The 22,588-nt window shown below is 55.8% G+C and overlaps 3 protein-coding genes across 3 annotated transcripts; all 3 read right to left on the bottom strand.

The window, feature by feature from the left end:
* Window positions 1-108: 108 nt before the first annotated feature.
* On the bottom strand, window positions 109-4,904 carry ColSpa_01152 (putative phospholipid-transporting ATPase DNF3; the record flags this gene model as incomplete). Its single annotated transcript, XM_049267364.1, has 2 exons — window positions 109-775; window positions 826-4,904. 2 exons carry the CDS (start codon window positions 4,902-4,904, stop codon window positions 109-111), a joined length of 4,746 nt encoding a protein of 1,581 aa, XP_049123321.1.
* Window positions 4,905-9,051: 4,147 nt separating this feature from the next.
* ColSpa_01151 (homeobox protein HOY1) lies at window positions 9,052-11,017 on the bottom strand (the record flags this gene model as incomplete). The annotated part of the gene is made up of 3 exons (XM_049267363.1): window positions 9,052-10,343; window positions 10,391-10,602; window positions 10,662-11,017. The coding sequence occupies 3 exons, from the start codon at window positions 11,015-11,017 to the stop codon at window positions 9,052-9,054; spliced, it is 1,860 nt and encodes a 619-aa protein (XP_049123320.1).
* An 11,034-nt stretch (window positions 11,018-22,051) lies between these two features.
* Window positions 22,052-22,576, bottom strand: ColSpa_01150 (uncharacterized protein; the record flags this gene model as incomplete). Its single annotated transcript, XM_049267362.1, has 1 exon — window positions 22,052-22,576. The coding sequence occupies one exon, from the start codon at window positions 22,574-22,576 to the stop codon at window positions 22,052-22,054; it is 525 nt and encodes a 174-aa protein (XP_049123319.1).
* Between the last annotated feature and the right edge of the window lie 12 nt (window positions 22,577-22,588).

Raw genomic sequence — 22,588 nt, 5'->3', positions numbered from 1 at the left:
ACAGATCACATATGTTCCCCTTCTGCGATGATCGCAAACCCCATATAACAAAGACCATGGAGTCTCATATCGTATGCGTCTCGGATCGCGCGGATGTACCTACATCCCCTATGCCTTTGTAGACTGCAGCTCGATCGGCCCGTCCGCCCGGGAGCCTTTCTTGCTACCCAACCACCTTGTCGCCAGAGATAATTGTGGTTTCGTAGACGGCTTCTGCGCATCCTGCTCCCCCTCCAGGGTCCCGGTACTCTCCTCGACCGGGGGCGTGAAGGGTCGGGGAGCATGCTCCTCCCTCGACATTCTCGAATGTCTTGCCTGGTGGAACGACGGACGGCTTGTGGCATGGCTCGGCCTTGGCGCACCATCCACGTTGGACGGCCGCACCTCCTCATCATGGTCAGCGGCCGACTTCGTTTTGCTTCCGATAACTTCCAATACCGTTCCGGAGCTGTGCCCGTGCCCGGCTTCCCCGTCGCTTTCATTGAGTCCCTGCCTTTCTAGACGCTGCATCAGGTCCACGTCATGGGGCCAGTAGACGCGGCGTATGGCGTCGACGACAAGCTCGAGACAAACGACCGCCGCAAGCGCAAGGAGGATCGTGGTCCAGAAGCTCAGTGTTCTGCCAAAATTTTGGAGGAAAGCGTGCCGGATTTGGTATATGCGCATGACGTTCTGGAAAGCGGCAGAGAGAATGATGTTCCAGAGAAACCAGCCGCCAACTGAGATGAGAAACCCGATCAAGATGATCACGTTCTTGTTCTCCATCTCGAGGACCCTGTAAACGTTAGTAACGGATTCATACGGCTTCACACAAGGTCAACTTACATCACCTTGATGTTGATGAACACCACACAGACGGTAAAGGGAACGCTGCCCATGGCGTAGAGAGACGTGTCCTGGTCGAACGGTAACGAGTTGTAGACAGCCCATGTCACCCAGAAAATGATCAACGACTCAATCAGACCAATAAACGTCCAGCCGATGTAGAGCTTGACGTTGAATGCCCTATTCTTGTGGCCGTATGTGTAAAGCTCGGGAAATTCCAGAAGCGTCTTCGCCTGCAGGTCTTTCTCCAATCCACCCAGCAGGATGACCGACAGTGAAGTGAAGAACGTGTTGAACACCGTCAAACTCCAGTTTTCGTACAAAGAGGTTCCGGTGTATGCTGTGTAGCGCTGGAAATACGCCTGCGGCAGGAAGAAAACGACTTCTTTCCAGAAGGTAACCAGGATGTATTTGCCGGTTCGCAGGTAGTTCCAGCGGCCGTGGACGAACAGCAGACGCTGCAAGAAGCGGAATTGTGCAATGGCGTAGTCGGATATACGAGCGGCCTGAAGACCCTCACGACCCGAAATGCCGATACCGACGTGAGAAGCTTGGATCATGCCAATGTCGTTGGCTCCGTCTCCGATAGCCAGGGTCAGAGAATGCGGCACCTGTCGACGGATGCGCTTCACAAGAGAAGCCTTCTGCGAAGGAGAGGCACGGCAACAGATGACCGAATCGACTCTCACCACGAGATCGAAGAAGAGGAAGCTGAGGTCCTCGTCTCCTTCGATAACGCCTAAAGTCTGGCCATCCACCACCACTACAGAGTGGGGAGACATACCTCGCGCAACCTCGCCGAGAGTCGACAGGATAGACTCTTGTAAGTTGCCCATGGTGGCGTCCAGGATGAAGACTTCTGAAAACGGTTTGCACAGGCCGGCAGAGTGTCCGATGTTGATGGCGGTCTCGCGCTTGTCTCCTGTCAACATCCAAACCTTGATCCCGGCACGACGAAGCTTTTCAATGGTATCTGGCACTCCTTCTTGCAGGCGATCCTCGATAGCCGTAGCTCCAGCAAGATCGAACTTGTCCTCGATCAACTCACCGGCTGCCTCGATCTTCTCCTGTCGGCTGTCTAAACTGGTAGTAGCGGCTTGATAAATCTTTCTCCATGAGCTGTAGTCGTCCTCGCTGATATATCTGTAGCCGTAAAGCAAGGTTCGCAGGCCGTCGGAGGCGAACTCGTTGATATGCTGGAAACACCGCTCGAGGACTGCGCCCTCGTTTAGTGCAGTCGTCTCGTCAATGAACTCATCAACCTCGGCTTCACTCGCTGACATTGCCATGCTGTGACGGGGTGATGACCAGATGTCGTGGGCGCCTATGGGCGAAAGGATGTCTGCCGACCCTCTACGCGGAGACCATGCTTCGGGATCATCATTGACGACGCTCGAACGCCTGTACATGTCGCTGGAGATTCTCTGGTTCATCATACTGCGTCGCTCCGACATTGACGTTCTTCCTAGCATGAAGCTGCTGCGAGGTGTGCCGCTAGTGCTCAGGCGTTGCTGTTGAGCCTTTTCCTTTTCGACGCTTCTGCGGACTGAAGCCCTCCGATTGACGTCGTTTGCCTTCTGCGTGGCCAGGGTACTGAGCTTGAGACGAGGCAAAATAACGTTGTCGGCGCCTTTGCAGAAGACGCAGACCTTGCCGTCAGGCATGCGAATGATGATGGACATTCTCTTCCTCTGACTGCTAAACTCAATCACGTCGAGAACCTGGTACGTTTCCCTTGTGGTAGACCCATCAGCTTCCGGGAGTTGCAAAACGACCGACTGCGCGGGCCGATCGATAAGGAGGTATCCCAAATCGCGCGCTGCTTCGACCAGGGCCAGTTCATCAGGAGAAGCAGCTTGGTAGTCGATTTCGCCGTTTTCTTTGACTTCCGGTAGGCAAGTGTGACAGAGAGCGATGCAGAGCAGGAACTGCTTGGCCTTTTTAGAGAAAGTGGTGTCGGGCTTGCGCCGCAGGTAGTCGAGAAGATCCTCGGTCTTGAGCTCAATCTCATCTTGAGGAGCCCTGTTGGCGGATTGCCCTCGCCCGTGGGAAGTGAAGGATGTACGTCTCTGAGCCGGTTGAAGCTGGGACGAGCTGTTCTCGTTGTCGCTTGTTACCTTATCGCGGTTCTTGTCCTTTCCTTTTCCCTTGCGCTTCTTTCGGGCCATTTCGATAAGCTTCTGCTTGGCCTGCTCATCCCGCTCGATATCCATGTCGTGCAGCCAGGCAGTACCGGCAACGCTCATCTTGCGGAATCGCATGACGTTTTCGGTCAAGGTACCCGTCTTGTCTGAGAAGACGTAGTTAACCTGACCAAGATCCTCTAAAATCGTTGTAGTGTTGGCAACCATCGGCGTATTAGTGATAGGATCGTACATTTCGACATCTCCCATCATGTAGAACTGAATGATCTTGATAATCTCCAAGCTGATATACAGCGACAGCGGGATTAGCGTGTTAAACATCAGGATGAAGGCAATGAAAATCTTTTTCATTTCGATGCTGTCACCCATGAGATACCAGGATCGCTCCTCGTTGGGGTCTCTCCAAAGATAGTGGCCCAACGTCAGGCCACTGCTCAGCGCAAGGAGCACGAATATAAGCCAGATGACGATCCTGTTGAGAACGCGCTGCATGGCGGGTGCCTTGGTGCGCACGTGCTTGTGGGCATTCATCCTGATCTTGCACTCCTCGCCCGAGTTGACAACAATACCAATCGCCTCAGTGGTGTTTCGGACTGTAGAGCCGCGGTAGATGACGTTGTCGAGTGACAGCGGCAGCGTCTCTTCCTTGACGGTAACACGACCGTCGTATCTGTAGAGATCCAAATTTGGGTCCTCGGAGACGATGGTCGCCTGGCAGGACTTGATTCCCTCGACAGTTTGACATCTTTCGGCCAGAATCGGGGACGCCCTCTTCGCTTTAAGATTCGTCTCTCCGTCCAAAGCCATAGTTTCGATGTAGGCTGTGCCGTTGGGCCCGGTCGCGTGCAGTAGGACAATATCGGCCGGAACGTCGTCGTCGCGGTGAAGCTTGACCACATCGCCAACCTTGAGATCTTGCCATTCAATCTCGGTCCAGCCATCTTCCGAAGCCTCGGCCATTTCAACTCCCTTGCGACTCTTCATTCTCGCCGTCGCCTTGTGTGACCGTTCACCCAAAACCCACGCACGACTCAGGTTTTCGGTCTTGGCCAGAAGATAGCGGCGGTAATCATCGTAGCCTTCCTTGGCCATCGACAGCGATACGAATACCGCGAGAGGCGCAATAGTTGTCCACTGGCCTGTGGTACTGAGTCCCGGTATGGCTTGGATGATACCGACGACCAAGAAGTAAAAGTTGCCCATCTTGCTGAACTGGAACAGGAGCTGTTTCGGTAAGAAGCTCCATATGGTGTATCGACTAGACCGGATGAAGTTGCTGGCGTACGGCTTCTTAGTGCGCTCATCAATGAGGGCGTCGCTTCGCTTCCTCGTCATGTCGAGCGGGATGTGTCTTCCGTCTGCACTCGGGGGCAACGGCCTCTGGCGCAACAATCCTTGGATGATGTAGACATCATACGCCTTCTTGAGCTGGTCACTCATGGACTCTTTCGCAACACGCCATTTCGTCCTTTTCGTCGGTTCTGGCCGGTAGACTGGGTACTTGAGGTCAGCATCCGAAGGCTGGCCAGAGCTCTGGTCGCTATTGGGACGAGCGCGCCGCGAAGAAGACGGCTCAGCCAGGCCGTGGCCTTCCAGGTCGCCCCTCGAGGGGATCGTGTAGAGTCCCGGGTTGCTTAGATTCGGGTGCGACGAGGCCGGGTCGAAGCCGCGCACGGCGTCACGAGGCAGCTCATCCGAGAAGCGGACGTAGCCGCCGTCGAGGGCGCCCTTGCTGCCCATTGGTTCGGTGACGGCTCGTCTCGGCTGGATTCGTTGCGCTGCGCGATGCGCCGGGTTCCCTGACGGCTGTTGGAGGTCATGAGAATTGTCATGGGTGTGGTTGTCGAAGGGGTTCGAGCTCGGTAGGGGACTCGGGGCGGGGTCGCTGTCTTCATCTTGCTGCGAAGGGGCGTCGCCCAGGTCTCGTCTGTCCATTCTCGAGGGGGCGAAGCTTGGTCGCTTTCTGTCTAGGTCGAGGTAGTCTCAGTCTAGGACCCCATCAGCAGCGCAGATCGAGGGGCGCGCTCGGGGTTAGTCGTCGTTGGGTCTAGTTTGCGACTAGAAGGAGAGCAAATTTGGGCTTGTCCTAAACGGATCCCCTAGATGGCGGCCCGGATTCACCACAGTGGCTCTGCCATAGAGCTCTTCATTGGCCCCCGACGCGGTTGTGGTGGCGCGTTCCTTGCTGTATCTGGCGTGGCTGCTGGGAGCGCGAAGATTCCAAGGCCCGGGTCAGTGCAAGAGGCTAAGAGCTATAGGAAGAATGTTGCGCTCGCAGGGCTGAAACCGTCTGGCGCAGTTAATAGGATCGACGAATGCGACGTCACTGCTGGAACACGAAGGAGAGCTTATGTGAGGTCGATCTCAGGTTGGTGATGTAGGGAAAATGCTGGTGTTGGCGATGTGAGTGAGAGCAGTGGCGGTGGTCAGAACAGAGCAAGGCGAGGCAACACGGTACTAGACAGCAAATTGCAACAGAAAGGCAACGCGGGAAAAAGGATTGCAGGACGAGCGGTGCTGTATTCCCGTAAAAGGCGGAAAGCCGAAGGAAGCGCCGACGTAGGGGCCCGGGAAATGGGACCGACGTATCCTTCCTTCTATTGCGCGTCTGGAAACGCCTCGGTACTTGGGAGCACAGAGTAGAGATATTGGACGGGGCAAGCTAAGGATACGCAGTCAGTCGGGTACTGGCAGGACGTGTACCTGTAATGGTTGCAGCATCCAGAGGCTGCGCCGCCATCGACACGCAAGAGAATGGACGGCCAGGCCCGCTTGGCCAAACGTCAAGGCGTGGCAGTGGCTCCCACCCGGAAGGAAGGGGGATAATTGAATACGGGGGTGGGTAGGCTGCAATCAAGGTGGGCGTGATGGAATCCAACCACGGGGTGCGAAACGAAGTTCGAGTTGGCGTTGGTGTCTCTAGTGAGGCTTGGCGCACATATCTGCACTTGCACTGCCACTGCCACCATTGTTCTATTACACGTCCACTACATCGCACATCCGGCTGGGATCCATCGCGAGGTGCATGTTGGGAATCGAGGCGGGCAAAAGAAAAAGGTACGCCACGGGGAAGACTTGTCCAGCGAGAGCGTGGGAGGCAAGTCACTACGTGTATCGCGTGCCCCGCATGGAGGACGTCATTGGGCAAGAGGATGCCAGAATGCGAGGTGCGCAAGGAGGCAGGAGCCAGGATGCGGTTCTCTGTATTGGTACGTAGTTCTTTGCAGTCGCCCGCCCGCACCTGCCGCGTCCCCGAGCATAGACACCTGACTGGGTCGAGTCTCGAGAGGGGGCGGTTTGCTTCTACGGAAGCTGCGGCAAGGACAGCAGCATTGAATCGCAGCGTCAACCATGGCGCGGTGCCTCGACTTTCCCACGAGTTTATCTCAGCCCACCACCACCACCACCACCACCACCAACAAGATTCCCGCACAGCAACCGAAGGCGGAGAAAGCCATGACATCTTGGCAACCGTCATGGCTTCCATCAAACTTTCTTGGTTTCGTTTCCGTGTGTCCCGAAACGCCCCGGTCGTATGGAAATCATTGCCAGTTGCCCGCCCACAAACATGTCGGGGGAGCGCCTTCTTGGCCGGCCGGAGGCAAGACGCGGACGGCGCTCGCATCACAACCCATCGGGTTTTGCCCAACGTCGGCTTAGACAGACGTACGTACAGACTCGACTCTGGAAAACATAAAAGAGGGACCTATCTGCATACCTATGACAGCACCAAGAACCTTCGGACGAACGTGGCCGCACAGGTAGGTGGCCCGGCCTGCTACAGGGGAATCCCATCCAGGAAACGCGAGTAAAAGACGGGCTGGGAACTCTAAAAAAACAATCTATCCGTCGGAAGCCCACAAAGACCACGCAAAAGTCTCCGTATTTGTGATGCATTTCACTGTCCGGCCTGACACCTTGCTTGTGGACATGCCATTCACCATTTCCATTCGCCCGTTGATGCCTCGCCCTTAGTCTTCCCATTGTGCCCCTGTCTTCGACGGCGTCCTGTGCAGATCGTCAAGACCTGCGGTAGAGGCACCGCGCCTCGCCTAGACGCCCAATGTTTGGAAGCCCTGCATTCCTTTCTTGACGGCTCCCGTTGGATCCGCCTCTGGGCACGTTCTCCCGTTCAGAGTTCAGTGCCACGACTCACGTCCCACACCATTGCTATTGTCTTCCGGTCGTCTTCCCGCCATGCTCGCAAACAATGCGGTTGCAATTTCCTCGCCCTCGTGTTAGCGGAGACCCGCGCTTGTTGCACCCCGCGGCCTCCCGACCGCGGCCGCGGTTACCGACGACCTCAAACCGAACCGACCCAGAGTATTCAGATAGTGAGCTAGAGCAGGCAAGGTGGACAATCCATGGCCTTCATACTGACTACCTCGCACTCTCGGTCGTCTCGCTGCTTCACGGACGAGGGTAATGGACCATCTGCTACTATATTTCCGTGGTGATGAGTACCGCTGCAACGTCGATGCTTCTCGTTCCCCAAGTCGGGGTATACCGACACATATTTCTCACGGCCCGCATTCAGAAAGCCACTTTGAGAAAACGGGGACGAACAGCAGCGTCAGCACTGCTGCGACCCTATCTGTGCGTAACACACACGGCTTTGAAGTCCGCTCTTCAACCCATATTCAGCCTTACCACACACGCAAGTCATGCCTAATACGCCCACCTGGCATATACCCCCTAACTGTGAACCCGACGACAAAAACGAGTCTGCCTTACAAAAGCCCACCCGTTCTAGAACCAAGCCGAATGCTACTCTGCCTTCGGTGACGGTACCAAACAACAACAAACTCTGGGTCCTGTCCCACTATCCCGATGGGCTCCCGATCCAACTCTGCAATCTCGTGTCACCGCGAGATCCAAAAAAAGGCTGCTCGTCCAGACTCGGCCGACGTGGTCGCACCCGCAGCCATCCTTTCTGGAATTCGAACTTGGACTACCCTCTGACGTTACATCGCTTCAATCCCAACGATTTTATCGTAGTGCATACTCGGTGGAGTAAAGCCACGGAATGCCGTGGATCTTCAATGTCGTTAGTCGCAAATCATCACCAGTCAAAGCCTCCCCGGGGTTTGCCGTTCATTGTTCGCTGTATTGGGCACACACTCCGGGTCGCGGGTCCAGCTCATGTGAAGTGGGAAAACAGGGATTCAAATGCCCATCTGTCTCTCAAATCTATCGTCAATACTTACAAGCCGACCGTCTCTTTCGAGCAACGGCCGGCCAAGCCTCTTCGCTGCTCGGCCTCCAAGCAAGCGGCTCCCCATTACCGCCGCTGCGATGCCGGCATACAACACACAAAAGCCACAAAGCCCCTGCTCCCCCACAACCCATCAAACCAAGAAAATATCCAACAGTATAGGTAGACAAAAAAGTGTGTCGGAGAGTTGTATATCCTCAATGTGTGACTGATTAAGAACCAGGAAAATCCCAAGCCACCTGGGCTTTTCCCCATTTTCATCTCCCAACCCCGCGGCCAAAGACATCTGAGATTCATGAACGATGACAGATGAAATAAAAAGATCAACGAGATAGCGATGTGCAGCGCAAGCCAACCAACAATGAAGGGAATGTTATTAGGGGCCACGCCGTCGTCTTTGCGCGTTCGGCGTGGCAAAAAAGATGATGATGACGAGGTAGAACACGTTCAAGTGCCCTGACCATCGCAGCACAATGAGTTTGTTCGCGACAATAAATGACTCGAAATTGTTGAAGAAAATCCAAGAACGTGCAAAGTGTACGATCGCTTGTGCCAGACATGCATGATCGAGATTCCGAATAGAGGTATCGTCATGCAGAGTCGTCGTGGCCGATGAATGAACGAGGAGCGAGAACTGGATCAAGCATCGTAGTCATCGGTGTTGAAAGTAAACCAAGCGCAACCCATCTGGTATATATCGAGCGCCTCAACGCCAGCTGTGAACGACCAAAGGCAAGCTAACTCCCCTTTCTTCCTTAAGAAAGCATTGGGAGCACGCCCCAATTTTGTATGTACGCCATGTCCTATTCCGAGGAGCTCCCAGTCATTTCTGGTATGCTCGGCCTACCGGCCGCCATGAGAAAAGGCTCAATGAGGTGTCTGATGCATGGACTCGGGGGACATCGAGTTGGGGTCGACATTGTCAAACTGAACCAGCTGGTTCATGTCAAGGTCATTCTGGCCCTGGTCGCCATACGCTGGTGAGTGAGGGTGCATCGGCAGGTTGATAGTGTGCTTCGAGTACATCTCGTTCAAGCCGGTGCCGTCGTCAGACACGGCGCATGATCCGTTGTCACCTTGTTGGTAGATATCGGCCGAGGCTGATCTGCCAGGCATAGAGAACGGAGGCGACTGCTCAACGATAGACGGCTCCCCATGGTGGCTTCCGAACGAAAGAGGGGATACGGAGGGCGGAATCATGCCTGGTGAAGGGTTTGCCATGGGAGAGAGGAAGGCGCTGCCGTACGGCGTGTTATAGCTCGAGGCCGGGAGAGGGCTCGGCTCCGGTCCCTGGGAGAAGAAGTTGGGGCTCGTTGGGAACTCGGAGGGGGAAGCAGTCGTTGCCGACATGGGGTACTGTCTCATATCCAGACCGAATCCAGCCTGAGTGTCGATTCTCAAGTTCGGACCCAGGCCACCAGGTTGCTGGGGAATCGGAGCGTAGATGTTGGGACCAGGGGTTTGAGGAGCCGACATCTCGCCCGGCTGCTGGATGTAGAAGGAAGGCATGGGCGTTTGCAACATGGAGAAGTCGACGGCCATGGGCACAGAGCGACTTCGCTGGCGCTTGTGACCGGGACCACGCATGCCAGGATGCATGCTGTTGATGCCCCAAGACTCCTGGAACATGCCAATGTGAGGCTGGGCGAAGTTGGGCTGAGACGAAGGACGTCCAGTGGGAGACACGGGTGCGGACACGGACAGGGCGTGCTGCTGGTCGATGAAGGGGTGGGGGTTGTTGCGGTTCATGAATGCCTCCAGGGAAACGAGCTTAGCCAGCTGGCCACTGAGGACCTTCGGGTTGCCACCAAGGTGATGGACCAAGCATTGCGAGGCCTGCTGGTCCTCGGTGAAGTCGCCGCACTGGAAGAACCCGTTTGCCTGAGGAGACGAGTCCATGAAGAAGTTGGGAGGACGGTTCAGCTCGATAACGATGCCACCGGGCTTGTTGGGGTCGCCCTCCTGATTCTCGAGGAAGATGTTCTTGATATAGGCAAAGGGATACTCGATCTTGTAGCCTGCCTGTTCGTTGTTGATGTAATAGGTCATGGTGCACTTGTCAGGCGAGTAGAAAATGATGAGATCCATCGTGTTCTGTCCGACCCGTGTCCACTTGCCGATGCTGAGAGAACGGCAGGTAAGATGGTGGATCACTGGGACTGTCAGTAAGATGCCTTGGTGGTCTCGCAGGTAATAAATCACTCACAAACTTTGCCCTGGCCGCTCTGGTCGCCGCCGATGAGCATGTTGCTGTGGCCATAGGGAAGAAGTCCCGTCCGGCCGAGGAAGGGGCCACCCAGACCCTTGCCAGATTCCATCGCCTGCATGGCGAGGTAGGCTCGCATGGACTCAGGAATCGAATCAATGTCTTCTCCGGTCTCGAGACTCTTCTTCGCCAAAAGCTTAATCTTGGCGCGTCTGCAAAGGGGGTCAGCAAAATTCGGAGAAAACATCGCGTAATGGGGTGGACAGCATACCTGTTCTGGAACCAGATCTGGACGGACCTTTCGGTCATGTTGATTTCTTCTGCTATCCGCTCACGAACGGTGGCAGTAGGGGTCGGGTTCTTGTTGAATTCCATCTCCAGAGTCGTCAACTGGTCCTGGGTCGCGCGTTGTCTTTTCTGGTTCTTTTGCTGCTGGGTGAGGGTGCTCTTGCGAGGCGGGCGCCTTGATTGCGAGGAGGGAGCCTGGCCGTTGTGGGTGGAAGCCGAGGGGGAGGGAGTCTGGTTCATCTTGCTCGCAGACGTAGGGGAAGTGTCCTGAGGAGTGGATGAGCCGGGAGTCGAGGCGTTCGGGGCAAGAGCCACCGGGTTTTCGACTTCAGTGGCCATGGCTAGTTTCTCGTGCTTCTTCGTCTGGTAAAGTGAAGTCGAGGTGATTGATCGCGTTGATGTGGTGCGATGCTGATCAGAAGACGGATATTTGAGAGTCGAGCTGTCTCGGTATAAGTCGCGTCTGGAAGGTGATCGGAGATTTCGAACGGGGTGCGGTAGGTTTCGGGGACGCTCGAAGGCGGCAATAGGTAGAGTAAGGTTGTAAAATAGGGTGCTGTAAGGCTAGGGAAGGTATAGAAGGAGCTGTGAGGCCAAAGGTGCTAAGGAGCGTGGTCCGGAATCCAACAGGGGGATCAGGAGGTGAGATGTGTGAATAGTGTCGTGGGTTCGCGAAGAACGAATGTGTCAAATTCAACCAGACAGGAAGGAACGTAATGAGAATGCCCGGAAAGGAGTGACGGGATTCGGAAGCTGAGTTTATGGTTGAATTATTTCAAGGAGTGACTGTGAAAAGGAAAAAAAGGGAGTGGGGGAAGAGGAAGAGGAGAGGAAGGGATTGTCGTGAACGACGAGGATGACGATGAGGAGATAGATGGGATGAGGAAGAAAGAGGGATGGGGGCAAGAGAGGAGAAAAAGGAAAAGGAATGGATGGGCGCGAGGCGGCAGGCGGGTCCCCAGTAGAAAAAAAGGGAACAGGCGAACGAACGAAGGAACCGGTGCCAGTCCACCCTGTCTCCTTCTCTGGTTCTCACTCAGTCACTCACTCCCTCCCTCCCTCCTCCCACACTCCTCCCCTCACAGTCTAGGATAGTCCGCCAGCCCAGCCTAGTCCAGTCGTTTCCCAGCGGGGAGGCCCTCCCCCCAGGAGTGAGGCGTGTATGTGTGCGCGCGTGAGGGTGAGGGTGAGGGACGAGGGTGTGAGGTGAGTGGTGAGGTGTGACTGTGGGATTTTCGGGACAGGGGCAAGACGAGGTGTGCAGCGGCGGCTCAGCAGCCAGTGGCGTGTGCGGGATGGGGATGGGATGGGATGGGATGGGATGGGATGGGATGGGGGGGCATGCGATTTGCACAGTCACCAGTCAGATACGGAGCGAGGTACTTCGAGACCACACGCGTCGGCCAAGGCTACGCATGTACTCCCACAAACCCTCCCTCTCCCCCTTTCGGTAGCTTCAGGTACCTCTCCCCCTTCCCTCATGCTTCGTCCGACTCCTCAGTCTTTTTCTCTCCCAAACGGTCCACTACGACGTCCATTGTGCTATGGATGGGGGAACGTGGAAGGGTGTGGGTTTCGGACGAGGGTGAGAGAGAAAATAAAAATAAAAAATAATAAAAAAATAAGCCGGACGGACGCAGATGCAGCAGCGGAGGATGTGGACGTGGACCGGGGCTGGACGTGTGGGCGATACTGAGCGAGACACACACGACGAGTGGGAGAACAGGGGTAAAGCCAGGTACACGCCTCCGCTCATTGGTCAAGAAAAGCCACTGTACCGTTCGTACCTGCGGCCGATGAACGGTACGTATCCCTGGCCATCTCCAGCTGGTAAACCTTGCTGCAAGTGGCTTTTTAGCGGCATCCCCCCGTTTTAGCCTTTTCTCGACCTTCTCTCTGTCTTGCTCATTCACTAGGTACGTTTACGCAGTGCGGATACTTTTTCCACCTCTCTCTCTCTCTCTCTCTTCTGTCATCCTGTGCCGTTTGTGCGCCAATGTATGCTCCTGTGGTGTCTTCCTGCGCCTCTGCATCCCCAGGCCGGTCTCTCGATTCGGTCCTCGCTCCACCCCAGCTCCCACACCGCCGCCCGTTGGTTTCTCGGGGCTGCTGATAGGAGGTGCACCATCCCATCATCCATGGGCCCTGCTAACCTGCACCAGCAGCTGCAGCTCCTTGCCGTGTTGATACTGGGCTGCTTCTTGTGCCCAGTGGTTGTCGATGAAAAGGTGGGGGAGCAGAAACATGCAGCGGCGACGGAGAGACCGCACATCACAGAAGGGAGGCCGATCCCAGCAAGTGGGAGGACAAGAAGGGAGAGACGCCGGCGAGTGCGTCGTGCGAAACAGACAGACACACTGCTTGCATTACTGATGCACAAGATAAAAGGCGATGAAGCCAAGGAGGGATGCACAGGGACGAACCTCTGTATGATGTCCTCTGTGTCAGTATAAGGGCAGATGCTTGACAGCATCTTTCGAGGCTAGTCTGCCCGATGCTTCGACTGTGGCTATGTGCTCACCGTCTCGTCGCGAAGGAGACGCCGTGGATCATGACCAAATAGGTAGGCGTTAAATGTGTCGCGATACCCGCGAGAATGGTCACACCCTTTCAGTCGGGCACGTCCCCATGGCTTTTGGGGGCCGTCTGTGAGGTGACTTGAAGCAGCGCTGCATCAGCATCCGTATCTGTGGAGGCAACTGCGGGCCCCCTTGCGACCGTCCAAATCCTGGCCCGTTGCTCACAGAGTCGCAGAGACGGGGATAAGCGTGTGCCTGGTGCTTGTGCAGATGTTCGCTTTCGTCAATGGGTAAAGCGAGAGAAAGGGAAGCACAATAGCCGACGACAATGGGACGATGAATGGAAGGTCCAGGGCAGCTCAGCGTGACTGGGAACTTGCAAGTCTGTTGTGGCTGGAGGAACTGTGTGGGTCTGCAACGGACCCGTAGACTCTTGGGCGGGGTAGGCGCTACCTACCTAGACACAGGGGTAGAGCACCGTCGAGGTACGTACCCGTGCCGCACCAGCAAACCGGATGGAAGAAAGGAGGCAAGGCAGGAGGACACAACAGGAGGATACGACAGGAGGACACGACAGAAACAGTCTGGAGAGGAACGGAACAGAGCGACACGAACAAACACCCAGGACTTGTTGTTCTTTTTTGCCGAACCAACGGTGTCGGGGCCTTGTTCATGCAAGAGGCGATCCAAACGACGCCAGAGTCTTGCAAAGCCACAGCCGTCTCGTCGGGGCTGTTTGAGCAGGGGCTTGTTTCTGCAAAGCCGTCTGTCCCAAAGCCCCCGAACCCCAACCGTTATCTCATTCTGATGTGCCGTCCCATGTGCAGTGAAGGTAGGTTGGGTGGTAAAGGCAGGGGGGGCACCATAATGTAGTCTGCTATGCATTGTCATATCATAGCATCTCTGTCCCGCCAATCCATCCCGTCCTTCCTGCTCCATTCCATCCCGCACTTTCCATGCAGCCGTCGTTCTGGACTGCCTTCCTTCGCGGTCCCACGTCCGCAACCCGGAAACTACCACACTGGACCGGGCCTTCCTTACCTTGCGCAGACCACAGACTCGTCGTCGTATGCAGCCACACTTTCAGAACTCGGCTGGTCGTGGGAAGGCAGTCGTGGAGGAGGACTTGGACTCATGGGGAAGCAGAGGCGGACCCACGACGGCTTGCTCACAGTGCGCGGCTAGGCCACCTTCCGTTACTCTCGTACTTGCACCATAAAAACCACAGGAAGGAGAGACACCGGCTGACTGAAAGCGGGTCCCGTCACGAAAGACGTTTGGAGCCTGGCCCCTGTCCCCTGTTGGCGTTGTTCATCCAGTCTTCCTGGCTGGTGGAACTCTGTCAAACTCGGCCGCTCTCGCTCGAGAGTCGTCCTCTGTTGGCGCCGGTCGATCGCTCTGCATCACTGCACTCGCAATTGGACACTGTACCTGCGCATCCATGCCTCACTTCGTGTACAGCACGGCGTGTCGACTAGTACGCCCGCACTGTACTTTTTTGCCCAGTATGTCCCTGTCCCTGGCGATCCGTGTCTGGTCGGCCCTCCCTCCGTCCCCTCTCCAGTCTCCAGAAGCTACACGACGCGTCCGCTTCACACAACACGAGCCGTGTCAGGTCTCCCCAGTATGGGTGCACAATGGCAGCAGTCATGAACCCCAAGATCTCGACAGCCAGCATCCTGACATGCTGTGTTGCTGTCTTGCAGCCGATCCCCAACAACACGTAAGCAAAGCCGTCGTGTCGATTGGGCATCTCTTGAAATAGCACGACACGTTTCGCCGCATGGAGCAATCATCGTCCAGGACGGTCATCGCGTACCTCCTGTCGTGGAACGTTGCGCCGGCCGATCCCTCGTCCCACGCATGCTGTGGAGGGGATGCCATGGCTTCCGCCTTTGCCCACACACACACACACACATGCTTCGTCTCTTCCACCTTGGATCTGCAAGGTTCCGTTTTCCGACGTCCTATGTAGAAAGAGGGGTATTGCAGGTGGCAAAGGGCCTCGTCTTTCGATGCTGCCGCGGTAAACAACAATGCACTACGGAGACAGCTGCCATCCGATGATAGATGGCCAAGTCGTTGGACGGTGGTGCTCTCGCAGGCGGTCAAGCACCCGCTCAGATGCTGCCGTCCTGGCCCTGCGAGCCTCCACGTCGCGATCGATCCATCCGAGTTGGGACCGGGCCACAGCTCCAAGTGCAAGCCTTGCGCTAGCAGCGCCCAACCGCCGAGTGCTTGCAAGGTCTTGCCGGTTGAGTCGCGATGCGGATTTGGGACTGAGTCGACAACGAAGAACGGCGACTCGGTCAAGTACAGGGCCTCGTTGGCACGCTCGGAACACGAACCGGCTGGTATCCTGGTTCGCAGAAGACATCGACAGTCGACTCAAAGACAAGGCAACATGGTCTTGGAAGCCGGCCTGCTGATTCGCCCGATGTCTGACCAATGGGCACAATGGCGTTTTGCGCATAGGCAGGCTATTCACACCTTTGACAATCGCTCACTTGCCTGGCCGCCACTCTGCTTAGTCCGCCGCCCATCCGGTCACAAGACGCACCTCAACGTCCATCTCCACGGCGTCTTTGCCCTCGCTCGGGTGTTCTTTTTCAACTGACTGATTGACGTCTCCCTGACATCGTCGGTGCTTTTGAGTAAATACCTAACATTGCGAGGCTGCTTACTTGAGCACCAGTAAGACTACCTTTCCGGATCTAAAGGCGTTTTCTCCTTCGTCTGGGACGGCACGTTGAGCTTGAGAGCGCTTGCACCGTTGCTCCGTTGGCGACGTGTTCTGGAATAAACAGGCAATGGTCGACTTCCACGAACGGTATGTCGGGCAAGGGGGCTCATGCCAAGTCAAGTCGTGGCCGTCCGCTCTACCCTGTCTCCTGATCTTTAGCCCCAGTCTACCTATCAAGCAGGCGTCAGTCGACCTACACGCCACGATTCCCCTTTCGACCGCCATAGAGGGAAGGCTCGTCGGCAATTGAGATTGACTTTTCCTCCTCGGTTTTGATCGCATCGCAACTGCATGCTCAGCGTCTCCCTTAAGTAATATGGCAGTGTCCCTCTCGCGCCTGGGACAGGGTTGTAAAGCGAAAACCAGACAGCAAACGCGTCGAGGCGCTCGGCTTGCCATTCCTCTTGAACCGTCGGGGACCAAAGGGATGTCTCACACAGGGCATCACAAAGACCGCTTCCCACGGCCGAGGGCCTTGTGTGCACCTCGAAGCGTTCCAGCAAACATCCCAGGAGCCAATACCATCCGCTACGGCGCCCACGGCTTGTTGTGTCGCCCTTCCTGCATAAGACCCGAGACGAACTGTGGAATCCCCGTTGCTCCTCCCTCCGTTGCTTCCGTATCCTCCATGTTCAGCCGACGGCTTCTGATTTGCCGTCACCGTCCCTCACAAAAAGCTCTTCTCCTCGGCCTTGGTTTTCGAGAGGAGGTTGTAGCTTGTCTTGCCTCGTACCTGCAGAAGCGTCATGCAGCTAGACCACCACACGCCAGTGTCCCACATGCGCCCAAGACACCACACCACGGCGCTAACTGCCTTTGACCGTTCAACCAGCTCCATACAAAGCATCCTATAGAGGCCCTTTAGAGACAGTGGATTTTCTCCGTCAGCAGCCCAGCACCATCGTATTGGCACTCCTCAGAGGCCCATCAGACTCTAGGTGGCTACAGGTGCGACGCCGCAGCATTAAAGAAGGTTGTCAGCATTTTGGTACAAGTGCTAAAGCTTTGACATTTACCATGCTGATTGCATTTGGTCTGATCGCATCCGACAACTCTGGACCAACTCGGCAGATGAAGGGCTTCAGGAGCCCAGAGGAACCCATCTGACCAAATGCTGGCTGGCCGCCAGCATCGTCTTGCAAGGCGTAACGCCGTCGATAGACGGCCCACGCGATCGGAATGTTCCTTGTTCGCGCACGCGTCGGTGCGTCACTACTAGGCCACTTGAACATCGGCGAAGTTAGCTACAATACAAATTCACACCAGGAGATCGGCAATAGCGTTGAGCGCTCTTCAGACTACCCAATGTCGACGATGAGCATTACCTGCATACGGACTTGGAACTTGTATTGAGGCCTGCCAAGCTATAGACGATGTTTTTACGAAGTACGAAAGGTCCGCGTCTTCGCAATAACCCAGTCTTAGACGCTGTTCTTCAACAAGCCGGGTGGCTTCATCGGCAAGCCGGCCAGTGAGCAGCGCACCGGGTCATCTTCATCCTCATTTTCCTGTCTCAGTCAAGCCACGACCTCGACAGTACGACCAATGTTCCGGACGACAACATATTGGTTCGCGTTGCATGGATACCGCTGTGGATAGACGAATGTACTTTGGAGAGTGGTTTTGTGCTAGTTTAGAATGAGAAAGCACTTCCGTCGGCGCCACAATGGCGAAACCGTACGGATACCGGAGCAGACTCCCAGGGCAGAATAGGAGACGGCGTCATTGAGTCGGTCACGCATGACGGATCGGCTCCGTTTCCTATAAGGAGCCTCGTTGGCAGGATCCACGACATCCACATTGCATTGTGCAGGGGCTGCAGCACAGTGCTGAGAATGCACAGGACTGTCCCTGAGGCCTAGTTGGTGTCAGGGTTCCAGGTTTGTCTTCAGCAGTATCCACTTTTACCCCTGAGTGTTGGTGTCGGTACCTTGCAGGGAGTTGCGGCTAAGCCAACCAGTTTCGAGACAGTCGACGGGGTCTCGACGAGAAGGTCGTCATCATTGGCCGTCGCGGTTGGAGCTTGTCCGAATTGAGTCAGGCGAAAGATCGCCGATGGGCTGCCCTGTCGGGTTAGTCAGGCAAACGGAGAGAGAGCCAGGATGTACTATGTACCGTAGTATCTCAAGGCTCCAGGCTCAAGACTCGAGAGGCTTATGGAACCGGGGCAGAACGACAAGACATAGGGCCTGAATGGGAAGGGGGGTGGTGGGCATGTTCATTGAGGGATCCGCCTGCCTTCTACCACGCCTCCCTGCCCCGTCTCAGTCAGTCTCCATTGTGCTTCTTTCATCTGATCTTTCCTCTTCCCGCTTCTGGTTCTCTCGCCTCCAGTCCTAGTGTACCTAGTCCCGGTCTGCCTCTAGCCCCCATCCAACTCCGACTTGTCGGACATGTTCTTAGAGCCCTGTCGGACCCGTGGCCGTTGTCCTTCCTCCGCAGAAAATCAGCCAAGGACCCTGGAGAAGACGGGTCACAATGATCGGTGTCTTCAAACGGGACTATCGCCGCATAAAGGAGAAAGGGGCAGACAGTCGGGCAATGACAAGCGGCAGTCGCATAGTCCCGTGCGCCGTTGGTGGGAGATCGTCGTTGCGCAAAGTCCACTCGCCGATGGCACTGGACTCGAACAATCCAAACATTTCTTACTGACTCGGCCCTCGAAGGCAGCAAAACTCGTCAGTATACTCCGTGCGACGGGTCATCTTTCCTAGCGGCACCCACCGCTTGCTTTGACTTGTCGACCCGCCGTCCTCACGGTCGATTTTCATTACACCGATATTCTTCAAAGAATCCGCCCAGGGCCCATGGCCAGCGTCACCGGACCTGGCCCTCCGATCCTCTGGTCTGTTGCATTCGTTCCAGAAGAACCGTCGAACGTGAGGAACCTGAAATCCATGGATGGCCCCCCTTGGCCTGCCCCTCCCCCTATCTCAGGCCCTGTTGAGTTAAACCTCGCTTGCAGAAAGCCCTTGAGCGACCGGCTCTTGTCGCTGGACCCTTTATGGGTAATGCGCAAGATTGCCGCAAGAAGTAGACGAGGCAAGGGGACTGGCGGGATGTAGCTTTGGCATGATCCGTCGCGGCGTCTGTGGCACCAGCCCACTAATCCAACCGGTGGTATGGAGGTCCGTCGCTGACAGGCTGCCATCACGAACATGCGGCGTTACAGGGTATGTCTATCAGATGTGCGCTTGTCGGCTGGCCGCCGTCAAAACCGCTCTGCAGCTACCGATGGGCAGGGACGGACACTCGAGTCAAAAAGCAATGAGCACCATCGGTGCTTCAAGACAGGCAGTTGGCTTGACAATAGCGTGGCGCACCGTCATCCGCCTTTTCCTTTGTTTATGGCTGCAGCATAACAATATTCATGTCCGTTGTTGTCAGGTGCCATCTGCACGACCAGACGACCGTCAGACCTTCTCAACTCTCATGGCCAGCCTTAACAGCACACAACACCCACTATGCCGAGAGTGTAGTCGACTGCAGTATTGTTCACCGCTCATGAAGCATGGCCGTAGCCCGATCCCTGATCCAATGGTCAGGTCGCGACAGCCCAGATCCCCCCCATCAAGGCATGAACGACTACCCCGCCGCTCCGACACACCATTGCGCGCTTCGACGCGTCTTGTTTGTTTGTTCTCTATGCTTCAGGTTCGATGGCAGACTATTGCAAGGAAGACGAGTTACCAATATGCTGACAGTGGTTCTATACTGCGCGCAATGTATCGGGCGTTAGGAGACGATGACGACTATCCACAGCGACTCTAACTGATGATACTTGGAAGACCATTACCTAACGCCAGTCAGCTGGGGCCGCTTGGGTTCTCCCCCCCGATCAAACTGGCGATTCTAATGCACAATCCTGGGACCATCGACGTGGCCGCTCGTCTAAAGGTACGACTTCGTCGATCTGGCGAGCTCTGACAGGGCACACAAAACTGCCGTGACACCGGGCCAAGCAATCCCAATTAAGTTTGCTGAAACTGACCAGGCTCTCGCTTCTTCGACAAGCATGGCAGGCGTCACAGAGAAACCTCCGATTGAGCCTAGCTCCCCCCGCTGGTACAAGAGCATTTGGAGGGAAGAAACCGCCAGTCATACGTCGCTAGCTTCGACACAGCTCCGCCGCATTGTGTTGCAACGCGCGACAGAACATTGCTACCAACAACTCCATGTCTGGGCCTTTGAAGGCTAGGAAGAGAGGGGAGGCCACATCAGCATGAACCCCGTGGGCCCCATAGAGAGGCTGTGCCAGAGTGGTCCCTGCCGTCCTCTCTCTGCGACGTCAACGTCGTGCATCTGCAAGAGATCGCGCACCTGGGCTTGCCAGTGATCCACGCTAGCGTTCGTCTGGTCTTTTTTCCGGCTCTCTCCGAGACGGGACCCCTGGCCGGACTGCCGTTGACAGCTGCTTGACCGGGACGGAGCTTGACTGCCGAATTGTTCGGACCAATATATCGCCTCCGGGTAGCCCCGGCTTCCCATGCGACTCGGCCCATCCGGGAGCGGTAGATGTACATGACTCGGAACGCTGGTGAGCGGGATAAGGCCCCCAAAGAACACTTAAAGGAGGAGTGGCGACGACCGACCGCAACAGTCTTGTCGCATGATGGTCCCGGCTTCCCGCGCCTCGGTAGCATGCCGTCCGAACTTTGGTTGATTCCTGTAGGGTCCGCTTGATATATTAGGGCCGGCCGGTATAACCGTATCTGCCTGCCTGGCTACCGACCCGGTTGGACAGATACTTCTCTAACATCGGCGGGAGGATCAAATAGGAGACGACGATTCGCGTCCTCCAAGCATCATCCTTTGCGGCCTTGTAGCAGGTTGAGGGTTGGCGTGGTAAACAGCACCATGACACTCGGAGTATGCCGATTAGGGATTCGCACGCGACCTCTCTTCGCTTGCTGGTTAGAAGCCAGTGATATGAATCGCTGGATGTGGTATCTGTACGGGGGGTTCGCGAAGAGCCTTACGATGTAAGAATGCTGAGGCCATGATATCGCCTTCATGTGTTATTAGTAAGAAATGCTGAGTTCTGCTCTGCCTAGGATAGAGTTGTGTTGTTCATAGGTTGGCGCGACTCGCACTCGCTCTATCTGACGCAAACGAAGCCTCCGGACTCGTTCTCTTTGACACTCTTGCACCAGAACACTGGAACCAGCCCAGGCCAGTACGGCGACTTGAGATCCGTTGAGCCTGGGGCCACCGTCGGCATCTCACTTATCGGTCTCGATGAATCTCGCCACGGTGCTGACGGCAGTTTATGCCATACGGACATCCACATCAGCCTAAAGGTCGACGTGTAAGGCTTTGATTGAGCACACTTGGTTCAAGTAACGTACGGAAGCGGTAAGAATTGGGCTCTCAAAGTCGCAAAATGTTGGATATGCCAAGCCGAGCGCTCTTGCTTGAGGGTTTGGGTGTTCAGCCACCCGTGCTAACAGACAACTGGCATGTGTGGTATTCAAGGCTCTCAAGGCCTTTACTCGACGCAGTCTTTGAGATTCTACGACGGTTGGGAGGTAAGGTATGACGATGCACTTGAGAGAAGAATACTCGGACACAAACTCAACGTTACCCTAGGTGGCCCCTTCGCGGCGTCAACACTTTGATCGCTCTTCGAATCCCGCCGTCTAGACGCACAAGTCAAAAGAGACACACAATTTAGGTCTCAAAGTCTGCGATGTGGAGCGAGGGTAAGTATTGCTTCGAAACATGTAAACGTATTGTTCTGTCCTTGCAACCTTGAATGATATGATCATTTACTTGTGTAGGTTTTTCGTAGATATGCAAAAGTACTAGTATTGAACAATATATTACCCAACCATCGAGCGCAGCCACGACGACCTGGAAGCATTTCCCATGTATTCAGTGACCTCGCATTCTTTCCCGGTTTTGGATACACTCAACGCTCGCCCGAAATGTGATTCTGCTCCGTGGTCCAAAAGTCAATCATACATCGTGGATACATCCATTCGAGTCTCACGCAGTGTGATTCGTCCGCACAAGGTATCTATAGGCGTTGGCATGCGACAGTTGCTTGAGCGCGCCTCCAACCCGCGCTCTGCCGGACGAGCACAGCCATCACGATCCGACCCCCAGGCTTCACAGCTCCTTCATCACCTCCCCGACAGCCTTCTTGGCCATCCTCCGCCGCTGATCCTCCGGCAGTCCCGCGCTCATGTCCCTCACGGCTTGCAGCTTCCGCATCATCCGCTCAATCTTCTCCACCTCATCGCCGTCCAGCTCCTCGTCCTCTCCGTCCCCGTCCTTCCCAGCGCCCTCTTTGGCCTTCTTTTCGCCCGATGTCTCTCGCTCGGCATCCTTCTTCCCATCCTTGTCGTCGTCTGCTACGTCCGCGTCAAGCTGCTGCTCCTGCTCCAGGTTCCAGATTGCCTTCTTCAACCCCTCAAAGTCAGACTTGTCGAAGCCAAAGTCCAGGCTCTCGGGGTCCAGGTCAAAGTCCTCCTCGTCGCCGTCGCCGTCGCCGTCCGCAAGCGGCCTGCGTTTCCGGGGGAGGCCCGCCGTCGAGTCCGCGTCGGAGTCGAGGTCGGAGGGCCCGCCGTCGAGGTCGTCTGCGGCATCCCAGTCGTTGGATTCCAGGGCCTCGAGGACTCGAGGGATGCCCATTTTCTCTAGGCC

Source organism: Colletotrichum spaethianum, assembly GCF_022836535.1.
Source record: "Colletotrichum spaethianum MAFF 239500 DNA, contig02, whole genome shotgun sequence".
Classification (NCBI taxonomy): Eukaryota; Fungi; Ascomycota; class Sordariomycetes; order Glomerellales; family Glomerellaceae; genus Colletotrichum; species Colletotrichum spaethianum.
This window is presented reverse-complemented; position numbering and strand designations above follow the sequence as displayed.